This window comes from Pteropus vampyrus, unplaced genomic scaffold (genome assembly GCF_000151845.1).
Source record: "Pteropus vampyrus isolate Shadow unplaced genomic scaffold, Pvam_2.0 Scaffold48, whole genome shotgun sequence".
Classification (NCBI taxonomy): domain Eukaryota; kingdom Metazoa; phylum Chordata; class Mammalia; order Chiroptera; family Pteropodidae; genus Pteropus; species Pteropus vampyrus.
Window position 1 is genome coordinate 2,388,104 of NW_011888829.1, and position 20,245 is coordinate 2,408,348.

At 44.2% G+C, this 20,245-nt stretch overlaps 2 protein-coding genes across 7 annotated transcripts in view; one reads left to right on the plus strand and one right to left on the minus strand.

Annotated features, from left to right (window-relative positions):
- Positions 1-13,954: 13,954 nt before the first annotated feature.
- Positions 13,955-20,075, minus strand: TMEM213 (transmembrane protein 213). 2 transcript variants are annotated; one of them, XM_011359499.2, is made up of 3 exons: positions 19,902-20,075; positions 16,837-16,908; positions 13,955-15,973 (listed from the first exon to the last, which is right to left on the minus strand). In XM_011359499.2, exons 1-3 carry the CDS (start codon positions 20,011-20,013, stop codon positions 15,804-15,806), a joined length of 354 nt encoding a protein of 117 aa, XP_011357801.1. In that variant the 5' UTR covers positions 20,014-20,075; the 3' UTR covers positions 13,955-15,803. The 2 variants fall into 2 exon arrangements, with proteins under 2 accessions (XP_011357801.1, XP_011357802.1); XM_011359500.2 differs by having other exon boundaries at positions 16,837-16,905; positions 19,902-20,044.
- Positions 19,937-20,245, plus strand: part of ATP6V0A4 (ATPase H+ transporting V0 subunit a4) — a 59,965-nt gene continuing 59,656 nt past the window's right edge. For 3 of the 5 annotated variants that reach the window (XM_023530291.1, XM_011359498.2, XM_023530294.1), the window contains exon 1: positions 19,937-20,091. The gene's annotated coding sequence lies outside the window, so the exon portion shown is untranslated. The remainder of the gene's footprint in view (positions 20,092-20,245) is intronic. The other 2 variants (XM_023530292.1, XM_023530289.1) reach the window with 2 other exon arrangements.

A 20,245-nucleotide genomic window follows, 5' to 3' on the forward strand; every position in this document is an offset into this window, starting at 1 on the left:
GCAGAATTGTTTTCACTCACGTTACCCACCAATCGAATCGATGCTTCTGCTAAGCAGATTCATTTGGGAATTAAAAGATCAGAATTCTACAACCTAGAAAGATCAATGAGAAGATCAAAGTTTGTGTAATCTAAAAGGTAATAGAGTAAACCTGGACTTGTTTACAAAACTCAAGAAAGTAAGAACCCCTTGAAACTGAGAAAAGCAAAAGGAACCATGAAAGGCAGTGGTACGTAAATGAAATGTGGAAACCTGGGTAGACTCTTGGAACGACAAAGAGAGGTAGTCAGTGGGAAAATGGTGAAATCTAAATGAAGTCTACAGTATTGCGCAAAGGTTAATTTATTGGTTTTGCTAGCTTTACTATTGGCGACTTGATTTTAATATTTGGGGAAGCTGTGTAAAAGGTACGTAGAGACACTACACTATTTTTGTGACTTTTCTCTAAATCTAAAATTATTTAAAAATTTAAAAACAAATTAATCTGGTACAGATAAAGCTATGGGCCCCTCAACAGAGGCTAGTACGAGCCTGCTCTGGGCATCCACAACCTAGAACCTGCTATGTTTCTCAAGGCAGCCAGCTCCCGCTGAAGTTGAAACCATAGTCAACAACCGTAAGTCTCAGAAGAAAATAAGCCTTCATGAACGGTCAAGGGTCAACCAAAAGGAGAATTTAACCTAAAAGAGCCAAAATAGACCACTGTGATACAGAATTTAAAATATGTTTCAAGTGTTTAAAGAGGTAACAAAAAGTAAAGATATTATTAAAGTTTAAGCACATTTGACACAACCAAAAATTAATCCTTGAGGGAAAAATAAAAGAATTTAAAATCACGAATATACACACAATGGTCAGATACTCCAATATTTATCCATTACTGAAGAACTAATTATTGTGACAGTTTTAATATATCTCTATTATGTTTTAATAAATACAGATTTAGATTAAAAATGAAAACACTGTAGACTAACTGCTACAACTCATTTGCCTAAGAAATCTTTATGCCCTGACTGTAAATAGGTTCAAAATTATAGAAGAACAAGGAGTCACTAGAAGCAGCTAAGGCTTAGAAGAAAGGTCAGGTTGGTTCCACACCCTGAGACTGAATGCTGAGTTGACATGAATATGAATTTAAAATATATTTGGCATAATCGGACAACTCTCTTCCATGCCGTACCCACCAAACACAGCTTAAGGTAAGAAGAAAGTAAGAAATAATAGAGAATACGAAATTAGATAAGTTAATGAAATGTTTTTATTGGACCATGCAAGATTTATAACTTTCTTCCTCTGAAGATCTCCCTGCTACACCCTTCTGGGAAATGAATGGGGGTGGTGTGTGTTTGATTTCTCTGGTGTTGGGGAATTTAAAAAATGAACAGCCGCAGTCTAGGTAACCCACATTCGCATATTTAAACTCTTTGTCATTATTGTGCCAAAGGGTAACAATAGAAGCATAAAACACATGGATGGTTATACGAATACCTTGAAAATATGCTTTAGTGTAAGTACTTAGATTTTGATTGTGATTTGATGATATACCTCAAATCAGTGGTTTCATTCAACATTTTAAAATTCTGAGATTGTTCTAAAGGAAACATTAGTACAAAGAGTTTTTTTTTTTTTTTTAAAGAATGGCTTAAAAGCTAAAATGGGGTTGCCACATTTTAGTACAATGAATGTTAATCTTCCCGCCCCTCACCCCCCTCACAGTAGCTCTACACCGTGGCTGCCTTTGAAGATCAGCAGGGGTGTTTTTAGCAGGACCCAGAACTAGCTATTCCTCTCAGATCCTCCCAAACGCTCTGAGAGATGAGAGTTGGATTTGAAGTCCAAGAACCAGTATATGTTTAGATCATAGTTTTACATTTCCCTGATACTGTTCTTTTTGGATTCCTTGTGGGACAGATGTAATACACAAATTAGGAGTAAAGTTAAAAAAAAAAAACCTAATTCGCCAAATTTAAATCAGAACATCATATATGTAGTCCATTAACTCTAACCATTTTTGCTCTACCTTTCCTGGTCGAAATGCAGATTAGCAAAAAAAAAAAGACCGAAATAAAAAACACTGTAACTCCACCACCAGTGATACTACAATCAAGCCTTTAGTAAGTTTTTGTTTTTGTTTTTGTTGTTGTTTTAAAGATAGTCAATTTGATTTTGTTTGGTGATTAGGACTGATCGGGATGATTTGCTTTCTAATTGATCTTACAATAAGCTATTGATTTGGATTTAAATCATACAAGGGCAGGAGGAGGGCTAGGAGGAGGGCCAAAGATTTGGAATTGGTACAGGATGTAAATGGAAAAGAAGGATTGACAGCCTATTTTAACCACCGGAGGAAAATGACCTTGAGAGCCCACCCCTCTATGCCTAATTCTGTCCTCCAGTGGGGGGCACTGCCATTAACCTCACGTTTTATGGAAGTTTGCAGGGACTTCCCAGTGTTTGTAGCTGAGATAGAAGACTTCATGGCAAGGCAGTCGTGGTCCAGAAAACAATCTTCTGTTTCTAGCCTTTGGCTTTAATGCTAGGTGTAAGTGTCTGCCTCGATGTCTTTTCCTTGACCGTGAGGCTCTCCTTGACTGGCTAACTAGGCATACACATCAGTCCTTCATCATGCATTTCCTGCCCCGGCAGGTACCCCTTTTCCTCCCCCGACATTGGCCACACAGAGGATGAGCCAGGAGTAGCATCTCAGCTGTTTTCACAGGGCCAGCTATTTGCTTTGGCCTCTGACAAAGTCCTCCATGCCTCAACCCCTTTCCGGATAATTAAGGTTTTACCTTCTAAGGTTATTGGCCCCTGGACTTCAGAAATTAGGGTTTATATGCTCTTAACATCAATGGGTTCAAAATTACTTACTGAATTTTCAGATGCCACAAAGTTTGGAAGCATGGCATTGTGATGGGTGGCAATCAGAATTCAAAACGATATTAACAGGCTAAAACACAGGCCAAAAAAAAAAAAAATTCAAAATTTCATTCTCACTAAATTTAAAGTTCTATTTCTAGGTTTTAAAAACCTATTAACGTACATATAAGATAGATTATGTATTTGGTCTAATAGGACTTCATAGAGATTTGAGGATGTCAGCTGGCATGTTAGGGACCATTAGAAGCATTGGGACGTTGGAAAGATCAGCACAGCCTTAGGCTCTATGGGTCGAAATACGTTGCCCCAGCAAGGGAATATAAGAATTTCTGTTTCTTCTGCTGTTACTGTTACTTCAAGAATACAGATGCCATATTTTGAAAGAAATGTTTAGGAATTGGGTGGAAAGCCTGGGAGAAGGGGAACCAGAGACTGTGTCACTTGAGGAAGAAATCAAGAAACAAGGTGTTTACCCTGAGGAGCGAAGTCTTGTAGGGGACACAGCTGTCTGTAAATACGGGAAGTGTTATCATGAGAAGGGGATCGACTTGCTTTCTGGTGTTCTGGAAGACAGAACTAACACCTCATGGAAAGCAGGTCTTGGCCCAGTAAGTCAATGCAGGGAGGCCATTTCTCTAGAAGTCCCATTGCCTCCCGGCCGTGGCACTAACCTTGTTCCTCGCCTGTCTCCCAACAGAAGGGCCATATGTTGGCCCCGAGGCCTCCCAGCCCACCTCGTCCTATCCCAAGACTCTCGTGAGCCTGCGAGGTGGAAGGTTAGGACCCAGACAACTGCAGGGAGAGGCTGCTATGGATGTGACTGAGCAAAACCAGCTCAGGCTCTCCCCAGAGGCGGTATGATGCGGAATATACCATCCCCCACTCCGCTGTGCTTTATTAGGCTGTAAAATGAAGGGAGGAAGAGATACTGTTTAGTATGTCTTGGAAAAGAAACTATGAATACACTTGAATGGTCTTAAATATAAATGGTTTATAAAAAGTATGCTTCTACTGTTAGAACATGGTATATTTCTTGTATGTGAGAGCGAACAGTCTCAATTTCAATATTGAGACACTCATGAAACAGCAGAGAAACTCAATGAAAACTGGCTAGATTGTATGGCAATATTACTGATACATGAATGCATTCATTAAACAAATATTCAGTACAAGCTATGTGATAGATACTGTGGTAAGCACTGGGAGTTTAGACTACATTGGGGAATAAGACAGAGCCCCAGCCTCCGCTCCAATGGGGAGGCCACAGATAAACAACGGGGAGGTCCTGGGGACCTTGACAAGAACAGGACCTTGATGAGGAACTGGAAATAGAAAGAACGGCAAATCAGGACTACACTCTTCAGACGTTTTGCCGAGAAGTGGGCAGAGAAGGTGGTAACTGGCAGGTGAGGATGAAAGATAAATGACAGGGTGGCCCAATGAAAAACGAGGAACCCAGTTCGAATTTCAGATAAACCAGGAACACTCCTTAGTTTAAAATATCCTGAATAGTGCATGGGACACACATACTAAAACATTATTTGTTGTTTACCAGACATGCAAATTTACCTAGACGTCTGTATTTTTATTTGCTAACTGGGAACCGTAAAACGGCAGGTTCCAGATGTGTGGTGTGCTGCTGGGATGATCCATGGAGTCGGGGAGGTTATTACCGAGGATGCAGAAGACAGAGGGGCTGGGATTCAGAGCGTAATGGGCAAGTTGGCCTTTGGCGGGGCAGGGCGGTGGGGGCAGGAATGCTATCCCATTGTTCAAAGGAGAGAAAACGGAACACAACACAGGCTCAGGTCAGTCTGCAGATAACGCAAAAACTGACAAACTTTTTGGTTCCGAAAAAAAAAAATTTCAAATCAATATGTTACCATTTCTTTAGATTTATAACCTCAGGGATGTTTTAAGTAGGCAGCAAAGTGTTAATTCACAATAAATTGTCCAATCTTATGCTTGCTTAAAAACGAAGTCTGCTTCATTTTCCATGGCTACTAAAATATATTCAGGTTAATGGTGTCTGTTATTTAGGGTAACATAATGACCGACTGACATGGTGGCATTTATTCTTTTAAATTTGTTATGGTGAGTTTTGTGGGTCAGAGTATGGTCTACCTTGGTGACTGTTCCGTGTGACCGTGAGAAGAATATGTAATCTGCTGTTGTTGGACGAAGTAGTCTGTAAATGTCAGTTCGATCCCGTTGATTGACGGTGCTGTTCAGTTCAACTGTCCTTACTGATTTTCTGCCTGCCGAGTCTGTCTGTTACTGATGGAGGGGTGTCGAAGTCTCCAAATGTAAGAACGGATTCATCTGTTTCTCCTTACAATTCTGTCAGTATTTGCCTCACATTTTTTGTTCTTGTGTCGTTAAGAGTTTACATATTGAGGATTGGTACATCGTCTTGGAAATCTGGACCCTTTATCATTTCATAATGCTTCTCTTCATCGCTGATAGATTTCCTTGCTCTGAAGTCTGCTCCGTCTGAAAATGACATAGCTACTCCAGCTTTCTTTCGATCAGTGTTAGCATGGTATACCTTTTCCCAGCCCTTTGTCTTAACTCTATCTCTGTCTTTATATTTAAGGTGGGTTTCTTGTAGACAATGTATAGTTGGGTCTTGTTTTTTAATCCATTCTGATAATCTCTGTCTTTTAGGCCATTCACATTTAAAGTGATTATTGATATGGTTGGATTAATGTCTGCCATCTTTGTTCCTGTTTTTATTTATCGACCTTGTTTTTCATTTCTTTTTTTGTCTTCCACTCTCTCTCTGCCGTCTCTGTTTTTGTGAGTATTTTATATCATTCCATTTTCTCTCCCCTCTTCGTATATCAATTTTACTTCAGTTTTTACTTTGTTAAGCAGTTGCCGTGGAGTTTACAATATACATTTATGACGAATCCAAGTCCGTTTATAAATTACACTATACTGCATGACAGGTGGTGCAAGGACCTTATATCAGAGTTCCAACCTTTTTACCTGGTGGACTGAAACCAGGAGATATGGTGGTGCTTCATTCACAGTGAAACACACAAGTACACGTGACACCCAGACATACACGATCCCCCATAGTACTGCCCCAGGTTACTGTGCAACTTAAACAGCCTTCAACGCTTTGGTGAAATTCCTGACCGATTTTTCCCTCTATATATTTTATTTTGCCTAGTCGAGGAACATACTAAATAAATAAATTTCTTTCCTTTCTTGCTTCATTAGCATTTGTCATAAACATTTTCTCATGTCATTAAAGACTCATTTTTATCCATCATTTTATGTCTATACATACATATTTTTCCAAGTTCTTACGTGATTTATCATTTATTTGTCTTGTAGCTTCCATGCATCTGAGTTTATTTCTTTACTAAAAATTTTTTTTCTTTTAGCAACTTGATTGCACTTCTCTTACAAATGTCGTGGTTGGCACTCCTGGTTCCTTGAACATTTCAACAAAGAAACTGCTGATTCCCTCACTACTCTGGTTTAATGTGAACTTTGTAATTAGTCCTGGAGGCGGAGTTGGAGGGCAGGGTGTCAGCTTGGCAGGATGAGGGAGCGTTTCTGGGTTGCAGGTTTCTTATTACATCCTCACGTCCTGACAAAAGGTGCTGTGTATTTTCTTCTGCATAATCTAACCGTCCCCCAATGTTAAACATTTGGCTGTTGCTAATGTTCTGCTATTATAAATAACGGCGTCTAATATCTTTGTGTATAAATTGCCTAATTTTCAGATTATTTCCTTAGAATAAATTTCTAGAGTTGAAATTACTGAAACAAATGGTCTGAATAGATTGAAAAGGTCTTATTCCGTATTAGCAATTATTTTTTTTGGAAATCTGGCCCAATTTATATTCCCAGTATCCATTTTTTCAGAATACATCTCATGGCACCCTCATCAGCATTGAGCGATAGAACTATATTTATGTATCTATTTAAATATTTTATAATTTGACCCAAAAAAGTTTCCACATAATTTTCACAGTTATTATTTTACATCTACATTATGTGCCATAGTAATATTGTCTAACTATTACTTGTCCTTTGACATCTAGGGTTCTTTTCACAATATGTTACATTATCTAGAATAGCAAAGTATTGTAAACAACTGTTATTTTTCCAGACTATTTCCTAGCCTTCTTTGAATTATTTTTCTGTTAGGCGAATTATCAGCAATAGGTCGTAAGATGGAGATATTTTCAGTATATATGGATTTTAAGGGGTTCTCGTAGTGTGATGAGCATGATTTACTGGAAGTCACCAAGCAAAGAGAGGTCATCCTTGAGACGTGGTTAAGTGTGTGTTAGGAAGGGAGGGAGGGAGGAAGTGGAGGGACCCTGCTGGCATCTAAGGTCCCTTCCAACTCTGACTCTCTGTATCGTCCCAGTATCCCCTGCAGTCTTGCTGGTAAAAATTTAAAGTAGAATTTCAAGCATGGAAAGGATCTTTTCTTTTTTTTTAATCAAGCTGAGCTACTTAGACTGATGTAGCTTGGGCCAATGCACGTTATCTCCTTGGGTTTCATTTGAAACCCACCAATGCATGTAAAAATAATTTATGTACATCACGTTAAATGTTAAGCTAAACATCTCTGGGTAAAAAAAAAAAAAAAAATTAAATGTCGTCACCATTAGGCCATTGTGGAAATCCGAGTTGCCTTACATGCCAGTTCCTCTCATCCCACAGATCGTACCCACTGGCTCTTGGCCACCCCTACCCCCAAACACTCTTCAAAGGGAATCACCCTAGGAAGGTGGAGGTGAGAGGTTTGTTTACTCCTATTGTGCTGGCTGCCTTCCACCCTTTATCCTGAGATGGGCTGGAGAGCTGCCTTTTCTGAATGCAAATTGGAGATGCCGGGGCGCTATAGGAGGTTCCATTTGTCTCCTAGAAGAATCGAGCTCTTGCATGGATATATCAAGTCCGTGAAAATTATTTTAAAATTTTAAAATAATTTTTTAAACGATCAAAACCCCCTGCCTCTGTGGCAAATACATTCTAGTGTTTTGTAGAATAACAATGGTCCGAAATACCCTCAGCGTTATTAGCCTTGTAGCTCATGTCTGAGGTTTTCCCACCATCTCACATGTCACATGGCTTGTCATTCAGCCTCATAACCCACTCAGTTGTACATCCTCGCTGCTAGCCAGAAACATCTGGTTCATTTCTAGGAAGAACACTGCAGTTTCGCTCATATTCCAAAAATGTCCGATGCAGAGTTGCTCTCTTGCCCAAAACCAGTTTCTCCATGTTTCTCCAAACCTGGCACGATCCTGGCATCTCTGAAGGTGGAAAACCAACCCTGGAGCCAGGAATATAGTGACAGTATATTTCATAGGACAGTATATTTTATTTTTTAATTCAGCAAAAAGGCACGCTTGTCTAGAATTTTATTTATAGCCAACCTTTAAACAATTGCATTAAAAGAAAAATGCTAACTGATACAAATCAATGGCAATGCTGTCTTCAGATTCAAAATAAAATCGAGTTCAGTAAATCGAACTCAATATCTAATAGTGGGATGCTGTGTACGTTATTCTCGGGTGAAGCATGGACATGACTGATGTCTATCCTGGAACAGGGAGATAGAAAGAAACAATGGAAAAGTCAATTTCAATTACTGGGACAACAGAGTGAACTTTCCGTATGCCGATTTTACAAGCAGGTTATTCCATAATACTTAGTTTAATTAAGAATGTGTTTCTTTTGTGACCCAGCATTACTGGTTCTGGTGTTCTTTCCCAAGGAAATACGTTCACAGGCCCACAAAGGGTGCACGAGAGGATTTTTGTGGCAGTGTGACACGGAAGTGGGGCTTGGCGCCCATCTGGGAGGGAATGCGTCTCCCAGGTAATGGAGAAGTGAACCGTGGGGACTCACAGTGGAATTCTGTGCCGCAGCTGGGAGCTCTGGACATATGGACAAATCAGGGTAAATAGATCTTAAACACGCTGCTGTCGAATGAATAAAATAAGAGGCCGGAGGAGGTTTAGTTCATGTAAATTCAAAACACCCGAACTTATAATAATTCTTCACTTATAAAACCCATTTGGTTGTCTTAGAGGATGGGAGCAGGAGAATGAGAGAAAGGAATGAGGGCAAAAATGAATTAAGAGTAAAATGAGAGGGACCTTGCAGAGGCCATGCTGACAGCGTGACAAGGACTGAGAGCTGTGATGAATGAACTACACCCTCTGCATAGATGTCCAAATAAGTGAGAGGAACTGCAGGCTGTGTTTTTCGACCAATGTACAATGACATGTATCCACCATTATTGTATCATACAGAATAGGTTTACTGCCCTCAAAATCCTCTGTGTACCACCTCTTCGTCCCTTCCTCCCCACAACCATTTGATCTTTTTACTGTCTCCACAGTTTCGCCTTTTTCAGAATGCCATATGGTTGGAATCACACAGTGCGTCGCCGTTTTAGAGCGGCGTCCTTCACTTAGTCATATGGTACTTCCATGTCTTTTCATGGCTTGATAGCTTGTAAATCCGTTTTCAAAAGAATGTTTGATTGGAGCATCTCCAAAATGTAAGTTAATGATATTCCGTATTTCATAGATTGTTTCTATGTATATTGCTTTTGTACAACCTTGCAAAATTTGAGGAGCCATTTGTTCAACCAATGAAAATAGATATTTGCTTATCTTTATAGAACCATTTTGGCTCCTGTTCCTTCTTGATAGAAATGAACATGTCATATATACAACGATTGCATTTTTGGTTCTGTATTTTTAGTGGGGAAGAGGAACGGCCTCTTCGCACACTGGAATCATATGACTCCGCCTTTGCGGTCCATTAGATCGTGTCGCCATTGGCGCTGTGCTCCCTTCATCGGTGGGCGCTTTATCGGTCTTCCGTGATTGATCGTCTGTAATCAAGTTGTTGTTGTTGTTGTTGTTGTTTTTTAACTTTAGCTCTTCTTTTCAGTACAGTTTAAACAACGCACCTGCAAATATGCTACGCTGCAAGTGTGTTTTGTACCAGGCAAGCCCGCGATGGAAGCCAAGTGTTACATCTTATGTGTCCTTTCTTTTTCTTAGGTTTTAGCAGCCCTTGGGATGCTTCTATGCAAATTCCAAAGGCACCCATTCTTCAAGGAAAACTGAGTGAGTTATGAACAACCTGAGCTACCCTAGGAGGGCTTTCCTGACCCCAGCAGGCAGGAGTAGCCTTGGCCCCCTGATCCCTACCCTCCACCCAATTTCCTGTGCATCCTGGACCCCAGGATGCCCTGCGTTGGCATCTCAAACATGCCAAGTCCTCTTCCGGGCCATTCAGAGTCAGGCAGGGGTGGAATCTGCCTCGTAGGAAGCAGGCTGGGGAGGAAAGTGTGCATGTGTGCCCACCTCCTCCCCCCCCCCACCAGTGTGTGCCCAGCCTCGTGCGCAGTGTGAGTTTATTCAAGGGGTTTATTAGAAGAGAGCTTCCTGCTGCCCCAGGACTTGCATGGGAGGCCCCAGTGGCCACATTCCCCTCCCCCTCACACAGGTAAGTCTGGGCGGGATCTGAGCCTTTGAACAGTGCACAGAATGTGTGTGGCCCTGAGTCTGGCATCCATCACCTCCGGTCACATCTCCCAAGGGAGAGTCTCCATCACCTAACTTGTTCTTGGGTGCGTAGTGTGTGATGTGAGAGTGGAGAGCCGTGATGGGCTGTGGGATGATGCAGGAAAGCTGCCTACACGTCCTGTCACGGAGGGGGAACCGCCCCACGCTCCCGTGGCTGGAAGCTCCACGGCGAACCGCATTCTGCCTCTTTGTCTGCTTCCATGTCTGTGGTCTGTACATTGCAAGCTCTTGAGCACAAGGCTAGGCTCGGTTTCAAGCTGAAATTGCCCTTTTTTCAAAAACTCATACTCTGTGTAGTAATTTGCAAGGGTTGCTGTAACAAAGTACCACAAACCAGGTGGCTAAGACCAACAGAAATTTATCGTCTCACAATTCTGGAGGCTGGGAGTCTGAGATCAAGGTCTCGGCAGGGTTGATTCCTTCTGAGGCTGGGAGGGAGAACCTGCTTCAGGCTTCTCCCTGACCTGGTGATTTGCTGGCCATCTTTTGTGTTCCTTGTCTCGTAAAAGCGTCACCCCGATCTGCCTTGACGTTCACGTGGCATTCCTCTGTGTGGGTGCCTGCGTCCATATCTCCCCTTTATATAAGGACAGATTGGATGAGGGTCCCACCCTACTCCAGTGTGACCTCATCTTAACTAATTACGTCTGCAATGACCCTGTGTGCAGGTTACACTCTGAGGTACCAGGGCTGAGGCTTCAGCCTATGAATTTTGGGGAGACGCAGTGCAGCCCGTAACATTCCCTCTCAGCAGTTTCTCTCGTTTTGACCTGGTGACAGGAATCTCTGAGGTAAAAAGATCTTTTACAAGGTATAAAGAACAGGACACATTTTTCAATGACGTTCAACAAAGAATCACTGTGGAAATGAAGATCACCCAAATGGGAACAAGGAAGAGCTGTTTTCTCAGAGCTTGCTTTTGTCAAGGATCAGCCACCACCATTTACATAGGGCAGACTCAGAGGCAGACAGGGAAGTGATGAAGCTTTTTAGTGAAAAGGAGGCAGGTCACAGGTCGTCAGCTGTGCTTTCCATGGAGGCTGTCAGTGTAGGGCAGCTGTAGGCAGAGTGTCCTGTGTCATTGGTTAGGGGTGCATATTTGGCTTTCTCTGGTTGGTCCTACGTTGGAAGTGGGTGCATAAGTTAAGTGAACTGAACTGTCAGCTATTAACCAAATCCTGGCTCTTCGGGTTGATGGTTATGGAGGTGGTTGGTCGACTCTCTGGTCTGGTTGCTGCAGAGAATAGTTTGACTCCCTAGAATGGTTGCTGCGGGGAACGGGTTGGCTTCCCGGACTGCTTGCTACAGATTGTGGGTCAAAGTTCTATTTTTAGACATGGCCTGGTTTTTGTCCATTTGTATATTTAGCCTTTCATCACAGAATTAACTTGTCGGGTAGATTTGCCAGTTACTCAATTCCACAAATGACTTAAAATATATATATATAGTCATAAACTTATAAAAACAACAATTAAAATTTTTTCCAACCTCAAATCTCAGATTTTCCCAAGAGCCTCGTCCTTTGTCTTTGATCTCTGTTGTTTCACTGCAGTTATTTGCACAGGGCACATTCCTGGGTCTCCTCTGATTTACTAATTCCTCAAACATTGACTGAGTTTCTGCTGCACACCCAGGCGCTGAGTAGGTGGAAGAAATCAGAGGCTAAAGACACAGTCCCTGCCTTTAGAGAGACTAGGGAGAAAGACAGGCAGATACTGCTGTCCAAAGTGCTCATTTATCAAAGATAAACAGAGCTGGACACAAAAGCGATAAGGACAGATTTAATCAGTCATAACTGCTGCAATGGGAATAGGGTCCAGTGTGAACTGAACTCAACTTTGATTTGTATGGAGGACACTGGGCATTTTATAGGGAGAATGAATGAGTAGGGTGGGGTTGTTTGTGGGGGCTCCGTAGAGTCAGGGGAGTGAGAAATGACAGAATTGGTCAGCGTAAATGCTGAGTAGGTCAGCTGAGTCTGCTAGCTGACAGTCATCGAAGTTAGGATTGTGTCCTCCCACAGAGGCTGGGAGACAGGCGCTGGACTTCCTGATGATTGCAGTTTAAAGGACTAGTTCTCAGGTCCTGAGTTATAGAAGATATAGATACAATTATAGATCTGTACATCCCAAAGGCATAGAGGAAGGATTCACAACTAAAAGCACTTTTTAGTAGATGCTGTAAGAAAGGGTAGCTGGGGCTTGCTGTCAGGCGTTCGTTAGAAACAGTAAAATATTGTGGCAGCCTCAGGCTGTCTCGGGCACTTTAAGGGGCCTGGGGTTACCCTAGGGATATGGCCTTGAGCTGTTAGAAACTATGTTAGTGCTTAAGTGTCTTTTTTTTTTTTTTCTTTAAAAATTTTTTATTTCTCAATTACAGTTGACATACACTATGATATTGGTTTCAGGTGCACAGCATAGTAATTAGACATTTATAGACCTTATAAAGTGATCAAGCGATAAGTCCGGTACCCATCTGACAGCATATATAGTTATTACAGTATTTTTGACTATATTTCTTTATAGACCAAGGTTGAGACCTAGTAGAGAAATGGGCTCAGCGGAGCTTGGCTAGAGTTTGGTCCAAGACAGAGTCTTTGTCACAGTGCTGTCCTTGAAGTGAGCACAGGCCATTGAGGTGAGGCATGTGTGCACACATGTGTGCGTGCATCCATCCATACAGAGAAGAGGGGACAGCGTGACTTGGAAGACTAACCCCTTAAACTAGATGAGTCCAATCAGGAGAGAGAAAGCAGGGGTGGCAGTGGGGAGGAGCAAGGGTGGGTCCAGGTTTATGGAGCCTAAAATGTGTACATTTAGAGGGCCTTCCTTTCGAAAAAAATTAGGTAGAGGACCTTGAGGTGGGGGTGGGTGGGACATACAAGTAAGGGGACCCAAAATTCAAGCTTCTCTTGGTTCACAGCAAATCTGCCCCTTGGAAAGATATGTTCCAGGCCATGGGAAGAGCAAGAATGAAGGCGTGGAGGGTAGAGAGGTCTGGCATGTTTAGGGAGCTGAGATAATTCCAAACTGGGTTTGCTTGAGGAATATACGAGAGGTAAAGCTAGAGAAGTGTTGGAATCCAATTACAGAAGGTCTTATGGGTCCTCCTAAGAGAGTAGAGTTTACTCTGTCAGCTGTGGGGAGTCACTATAGGATTTTAGGCAAAGTAATGAGTTGGTCACTTATTTACGTAATAGAAAGATCACTCTGGAAGTGTGGAGAGTGAGCCAGAGTCAGAAAGGGCTGGTGGTAGACACCAGGCGAGACAAGGCACCGCTACCACTTGCCAACAAAGACTGTGGAATCAACACCATAAGGATAAACATGACTTCAGATGGATGGCAAGGTTCAGAGAGAGCTGTTCTTCATCAAAAACATTTCTAGATTGTTATTTCTCTAAGTTTAAAAATATGCTTACATATATTTTTGTAGCAAAGAGGCCCAAGCTAGCCTAAGTCTTGTTTTCGATTAATCTTGCATGTTACAATATTTCAGTTTTAATAGAACATTCTATATTTGGTTTATTCATCCTTGGGTATCATACATATAAAAAGGAATAGATTAAAATGATTTTTAAAGTCAGGTCATTGTGCCGTACCTTAATGTTTACTGGTCTATTACTACATAGGACACTTTGAAACAGAATGCCCCAAACAGGATGGGCTTTGGGTCACACAGTCTGTAACTGTGCTGAGGAGAGCACTGATTACTACAGGCAAAATTTTTGAATGAAAAGTACATCTACTGTTAGGCAAGTCCTACCGCTTTATACCAGGAAGCTCTTAGACCCCTGGGACTTGATACTTGATTTGCCCTCAGGTCTTCCTTTTTAATTTATTGACAAATCTTTGCTAGGATTGATTCCACGCTGAGAATGTATCTGAGATACAGCATCTGGGAAGCATAGTTATCAAATTATATGACCGTCTTTTGTGTCTCAAAGGAAAGAGTGATGGTTTGGATTTGGTCTGCCTTCCTCTTCGGCAGGTGAAAGAAAAGCAATTGACAGAATACCTGAATTTTAATGTGACAGTGGCAGCAACTACATATCATTCACTTTGATGTAGTCTAAGACTCTTCCTTCTAATGGACCCATCCTCCTTTCCTCCCCACCCCGTTGGCTGAGTTCACAGTGACAGGCGACATCCTTGTGCTAAGTGATTCAGAGAGAACAGGAATCAAACCAACTGGCTTCTTCAGAAGTTTGGTTATTTCGACCATCTATAGAGAAATGGAGGCTAAGTGACAGTCATAGTTCCCCTGGGAGAAGGACTCATTCATTTAGTCATTCATCGGGCAAACCTTAGGAAGAGCTTGCTGTGCCCCAGAAGTATTAACTGATTGTGAAGGAGGTTCATTCTTGATGGCTGCATCTCAGGCCAGAGCAGCTAAGAGCACCAGCTCACAGCCCCCCAAGATGATTGGGAAGGCTCCAGGCAGAGCAAGCATTTGATCTGGACTCAGTGCAATGGCCTTCATTCTGCAGATGGAGTTGGGAGGCAGAGTTGGAAGGTAGCAGAGAAGCAGAGTGGGCCAATCCGAACCCTTCCTTCACCTCCTGAGCTGGGGGTCAGGCCAGGGAAGATGGCTGGACTCAGGAGAAGAGCCGAATGCCGGGCTCTAAGGTCTCCATCATGAGGAGTCACCGAAGGTTGTCAGCAGGGACGTGACAACACTGGCAGCTGTCCGTGGGGAGTGGTGAGCTGGGGAGGAAGATCCTGGAGGCAGAGCGAGCGGAAGGAAACATTCTTGAAATAATGCGGGGACGATGTGGCGAAGGCCAGAACTAGGGTGCTGGCAGGGCGAACGGCACCGGATGGCCACAGAAGGTATTATTGAAGAAATAGCAAGGACTGGAGAAGCGCCGGACACGGGCATGGGCACAGTGGGGGCATCAGAGGTGATCCAGCGGTTCGAAATGACAGAGGTGCCCTTGACCGACGTGCGGGACAGCAGATACCTGTTTGGGGTAAGAGGGTTATGAGTTGAACTTCAAATGTGTCGACTAGAGGACTAAGTCTCCTGTTTCTTACGCGCCACCCTTTGTGCCCCGAAGAAAGCGATGGTTAAAACAGAGCCAAGTCCCATGGAGACGATCTCGAGAAAGGATGTCGTCAGGGCTCAGAGAGCCCGAGTGCCTCTGGAACTTAGGCGTGAAGGCAGCCCTGGCCTTGTCTTATTCGGATCCCGCTTTTTCTTCTTCCTTCCCTTTTAAAAGAAATGGACGTTTGAAGGTAAAAATGACTAAAATAATAGAAACCACATCAGGGCTACTCCGTTCCTGCCGTTATCCATAATCGGAGGGCGATCGACGTTCTCAGGGCTACGGTTCTCTGTCTCAGGCTTGCAAGTCCTTGGGCTCGTCTGGAGTTAACTTCAGCAGTTTATCCACACAGAGCAGAATGAGGGTGAGAAACCAAAGACTCCAGCCAATCGCAGCCATGATCCAGCCGTACTCATCCACTCCAATGCGGCAACACCGGGCTGCTTGTGGGCAGAAGTCCACATCTGGTAGGGAAGAGACAGCAAGAATGCTGGGGGCGTCACACCGGGCCCGCCCAGCTCCTTCGTAACATTCGTGACAATGAGAACAATAACACGGCAGCTAACCTTTGCTAAAGCTGGCCACGCGGTACGCTGAAGGCTCGGCACGCATGACCTTATTTGTCCCTCACTAAGTGATAGGTAGTTATTATGCCCATTTTACACGAAGAAACCGAAGCTATAACTTGGGCCAAGGTCATGAGATGGCCGAACTAGAACTCAAACCCGAGTCTGCAGGACTCCAAAGCCATGTTCTTAACCCCTACATATTATTGCTGACTCTCCTTTGCAAGCGCCCGGAAGTGGATGCCTTTGGTCATTCAGTGAGAATGGAATAAAGGGAGCCAGACTTAGAAAACAGCAAAACTTCCTATTAATTAGACATGTGTAACAGCGGTCGCTCGATAAAGTACCGACCTCCTTGTGGCTGGAAGTATTCAAGTAGAGGATGAACAGAAAAACGCAAAGGGTACAGAAAATGAAGGTGTTGCCTTGGGTAGAAGTGGGACTCATTGATTTTTCTGGTCTTCCTACCGCCATACTGCCACAAGTCTTTGAACTCGGGGCGTCTTTGGCTGCTGTCCTGGGGACGGGTCTTTAAAGCTACCTATACCAAAGATGGTGAGCCTAGACGGGGGCCAAGGCTGAGACAGCTTTTTAGACAGACTCTGCCCACAGTTCTGGGGGCCCTGAACAGTCCACAGCAGTGCGCAGGAAGGCCAGGCTGGGCTCACCCGGATGATGCTGATTAACAGAAAGCCAAGAGGCTTGAGTTTCCCTCCCAGCCCCAGGGCCAGCTCTGGTCAGAGCAGTTGGCAGAAGCTTACTGAGGCACTGCTCCAGGGTTTCAGGGTCTGGATGGTGGGCGGTCAAGGTTGAGTTGCTGCCACTGCTTGCTTCTGGAAGAAAGACAGGAGACAGTCTCAGGCACTAGGAAAAGCCATTCCCAGGCATAGAGTTTGGCATCTTTTTTTGTAAACCAGTAGTGAGCATTACAAAAGTATTACAGAAGCTCCAGTCTAGGCTTCATGCGACAGAGCCAACCCCTGTACGCACAGTTTCTATGTCGAAATCCTAACTCCAGTAGTGACGATATTTGGAGGTAAGACCTTTAAAGAGGTAATTATAAGGTGAAAGGGGGTCATGTGGGTGTGCCCTCCTCCAGGATGACTGGCGTCCTGTGACGGGGAGAGACCCCAGGGATGTGCGCGCACACAGGAATGACCACGCGAGGACGCAGAGAAAAGGTGGCCATCTGCGAGCCGAGGAGAAGGGCCTCAGGGGTGGCCAACCTTGCCAACGCCTGGGCCTCCAGACCTGTGAGAGGATAGATCTCTTGTTGAAGCCACTCAGTGTGCTATTTTGTTACGGCAGCTCTCGCAAACTCATACACCCCGCTTTTCCTATCACTGTCTTCTCTCATTCAGAGATGCTTTATCTCCATTTCTCCTTGTCTTTAATTTTACAGCTTTCCAAACACTCTGTTTTGGCTGCTTTCTGTGCAGATACATACATACAAAACGGTTTTTCTAGTATCTACTAACACACTCATTTAAAAATCGGGAGTATCTTTTCATAGCTATGTCCAGTTCCTTTCCAAACCTTGAACAAATAAACATTGAAATCTGACCTTGAGTCTGGATTTCTGACAATGATAATAGTATCATTGTCAAAAAACGGGAGATGGTTATCAAAAAGAATTAAACACCATACAGGCAAGTGTGGAGGCTGCCAGCATATGCAGCGCCGAGAATTGCCCCTCGATTGATAAGCATGGAGCACGACGATCAAAGGACTTCGGCGGGAATTCTCGAAGCTCTGCCCAGGTTTGGGGGGTGAGGTGGGCTTGCGGAGATGAACACGAGGGTCTCCAGGGAAGCAGAAAGAGTGCCCATGCTCCTTCTCACAAGACAGTGCGAAGACAGGTCATCTCGGCCCCCTCTGCCTCATGCAGCAGCCACAGGTGACTGTTTTAATTAAAAAGTTGAGTTTCTTGGTCAGATTAGCCCCATTTCAGGTGCTCGATCACGATGTGTGGCTAGTGACTGTCATGCTGGCAGCCCAGCAGAGAGGAGAAACACTGCTCTCAGCAAAAAATGTTCTGTGAGTGCCAACCTACGTAGGTCAAGACCAAGAGACCGATCTGGGAAAATCTTTCTAGAAATAGTATTGCTGTTCCTTCTGCTTCTTGGGAATGCAGAAAATAAAAAATGGATTGGAAACTCTCAAGGCTCCACTGACTCTAGATCAGCATTTCCTTCAAAGGAGCTTGTTGTCACCTAGCAGGACACGTTAAGAAGAAACTTCTTGAATAGCTAACGGCATGAAATTGCTGCTCGGACTAATTTTATGCCGCCCACCCCCAAGCCGGCCAATGTCCGTCCTAAAGTATAGTCATTACCTCGATGCAATCTGGTTGTTACTGTAAATTATTTACAGCTGAATGGCTTAGAGCTCCGTCTTTGTTTTGAAGGAATGGATTCCTCCATGTTTTAATGTTCCTTGTAACCCAGACAACTTCCTTGGCCTTGACTTTCACCTCCCCTCTCCCCTGGAATGGAAGTGGTCCCTGTTTCGAGCAAGCGAGTGGGGAAAAAAAAAAAAAAAACCCTAGAGAATCGGATGCCAGGATTAGGGTAAACCATATGAAATTGCCATTTCTGTGGGTCAAACACTGTTCAGTGTTCAGCAATTTTATATGGTTCCAACAAAACTTATAAGTTCCTAAGATTTAAACAGCACCCTCCTCCCTCATAAGCAGAGCCAGCCAGAGACTGGTCCCCCTTGGGGTCACCTCCAAAGTAAAGGCTGCTAGGAAGACCCAGCTATTCAGTATAGTTAAATTTGTCATGTTTTTTTGAGGCCCTATCCTAAATAAGGCGCCGTGAGTGTAAACAGAAAACACTCTTATTTGGGGAAGAGTTGTACTGGACAATAAAACCATGAGTTAGTTTATTAAAAGGTATCTTACCTGCGGTCCAGTCATTTCATCTTTATAACAACCCTACATATAAGCTTTATCGTAAATGAGGTAAGTGGGGCCCAGAGAGGGTAAGTAATTTGCTCAAGGTCACACAGCTAGCAGGTCGTGCAAGCCAGAATTGAGCCTTGCTGGGTTCGAGAGCCCACACTCTGAGCCTCCATAGGAGAGACTATGAAGATGAAAGACAGATACAGGCTGAAGTGGGGCAGAGAAGATTGTTTTTGAGAGAGGGAGAGAGACTCTTGTGAGGGAGCCAGTTAGAGACTCTGAGGGGAGGAGGAGGATCAAAGCCAGAGGCAAAAGCCAGGAGCACGGGGTGCAGAGCCCAGCCTGGGGGAGCTTGATGCGGAGGGCCTCGGCCCCTCCAGCCTCCACATGGCAATAGCCCAACCTCTCCCGTGCCCGGGGAACGTGGGAGAATGGTAGGCAGCTTATGGCAGGTTTCATGCCTTAAGGTTTCGTTTAGTCTGCCAGGGAAGCACAGGGTCAAGGGAGGGACAGAGCACCTCAGGTGAGAGGAGGAGGTGCCAAGGCGAAGCACAGCAGGTCGGGGGCACTGAGAAGGGGCCACGGAGAAAGAGTACCCAGGAGGTGTCCATTTAGGCTGATTTGGTCCCTCGATGGGAGAGAGACTGTACACTGCTTTTTCCCCCTCCTTTGTGGCAAAGGTCAGCAGAGGTGACCGCCCCGTGTCCTAGCTGAGGACAGGAGTAATCTTAGACTACCCCCATCCCACCCCACCCCACCCCACCACCCCCTGCCAAATCCTTCAGATGAAAAAGAACTGTTTCCTCTTTCCTTTATGCAGGACCAACCCTAGCCAAGGAATCCTCCTTTTTTCCCCTCCCTCCGTCCCTCCCTTCCCCTTCCCCTTCCCCGTGTGGCTGAGAATAAAGCTCACAGTTCTACCTGCCAAGGAAGCCGAGCGGAAGGAGCAGAGGACCAGGCTGAGGACCAGGGCAGCGCGAGGCACAGCGGCGAGGCGCTTCATCCTGGAGAGAAAGGCGTCTGCCTGCACCATCGCGCCTGACGTGTGCTGAGTGCCAGGTGTCCTGTGTGTGTCCTGTCCTGCAGGAGCTTGAAAACAATGCTGTCAGAGGTGAATTTCTACTCTGTGTTTTGGGGCAAACAGAGGGGGTGGAGCAAAGGAAAGTTCTGTCACACTTGCTTTTAACCTCTCTAGAAGGGAAGCCAAACTATGTGGCTGGGGGGAGAAGGGAGGGGCAATTATGCGGTGTTTCCTTGAGCTCACG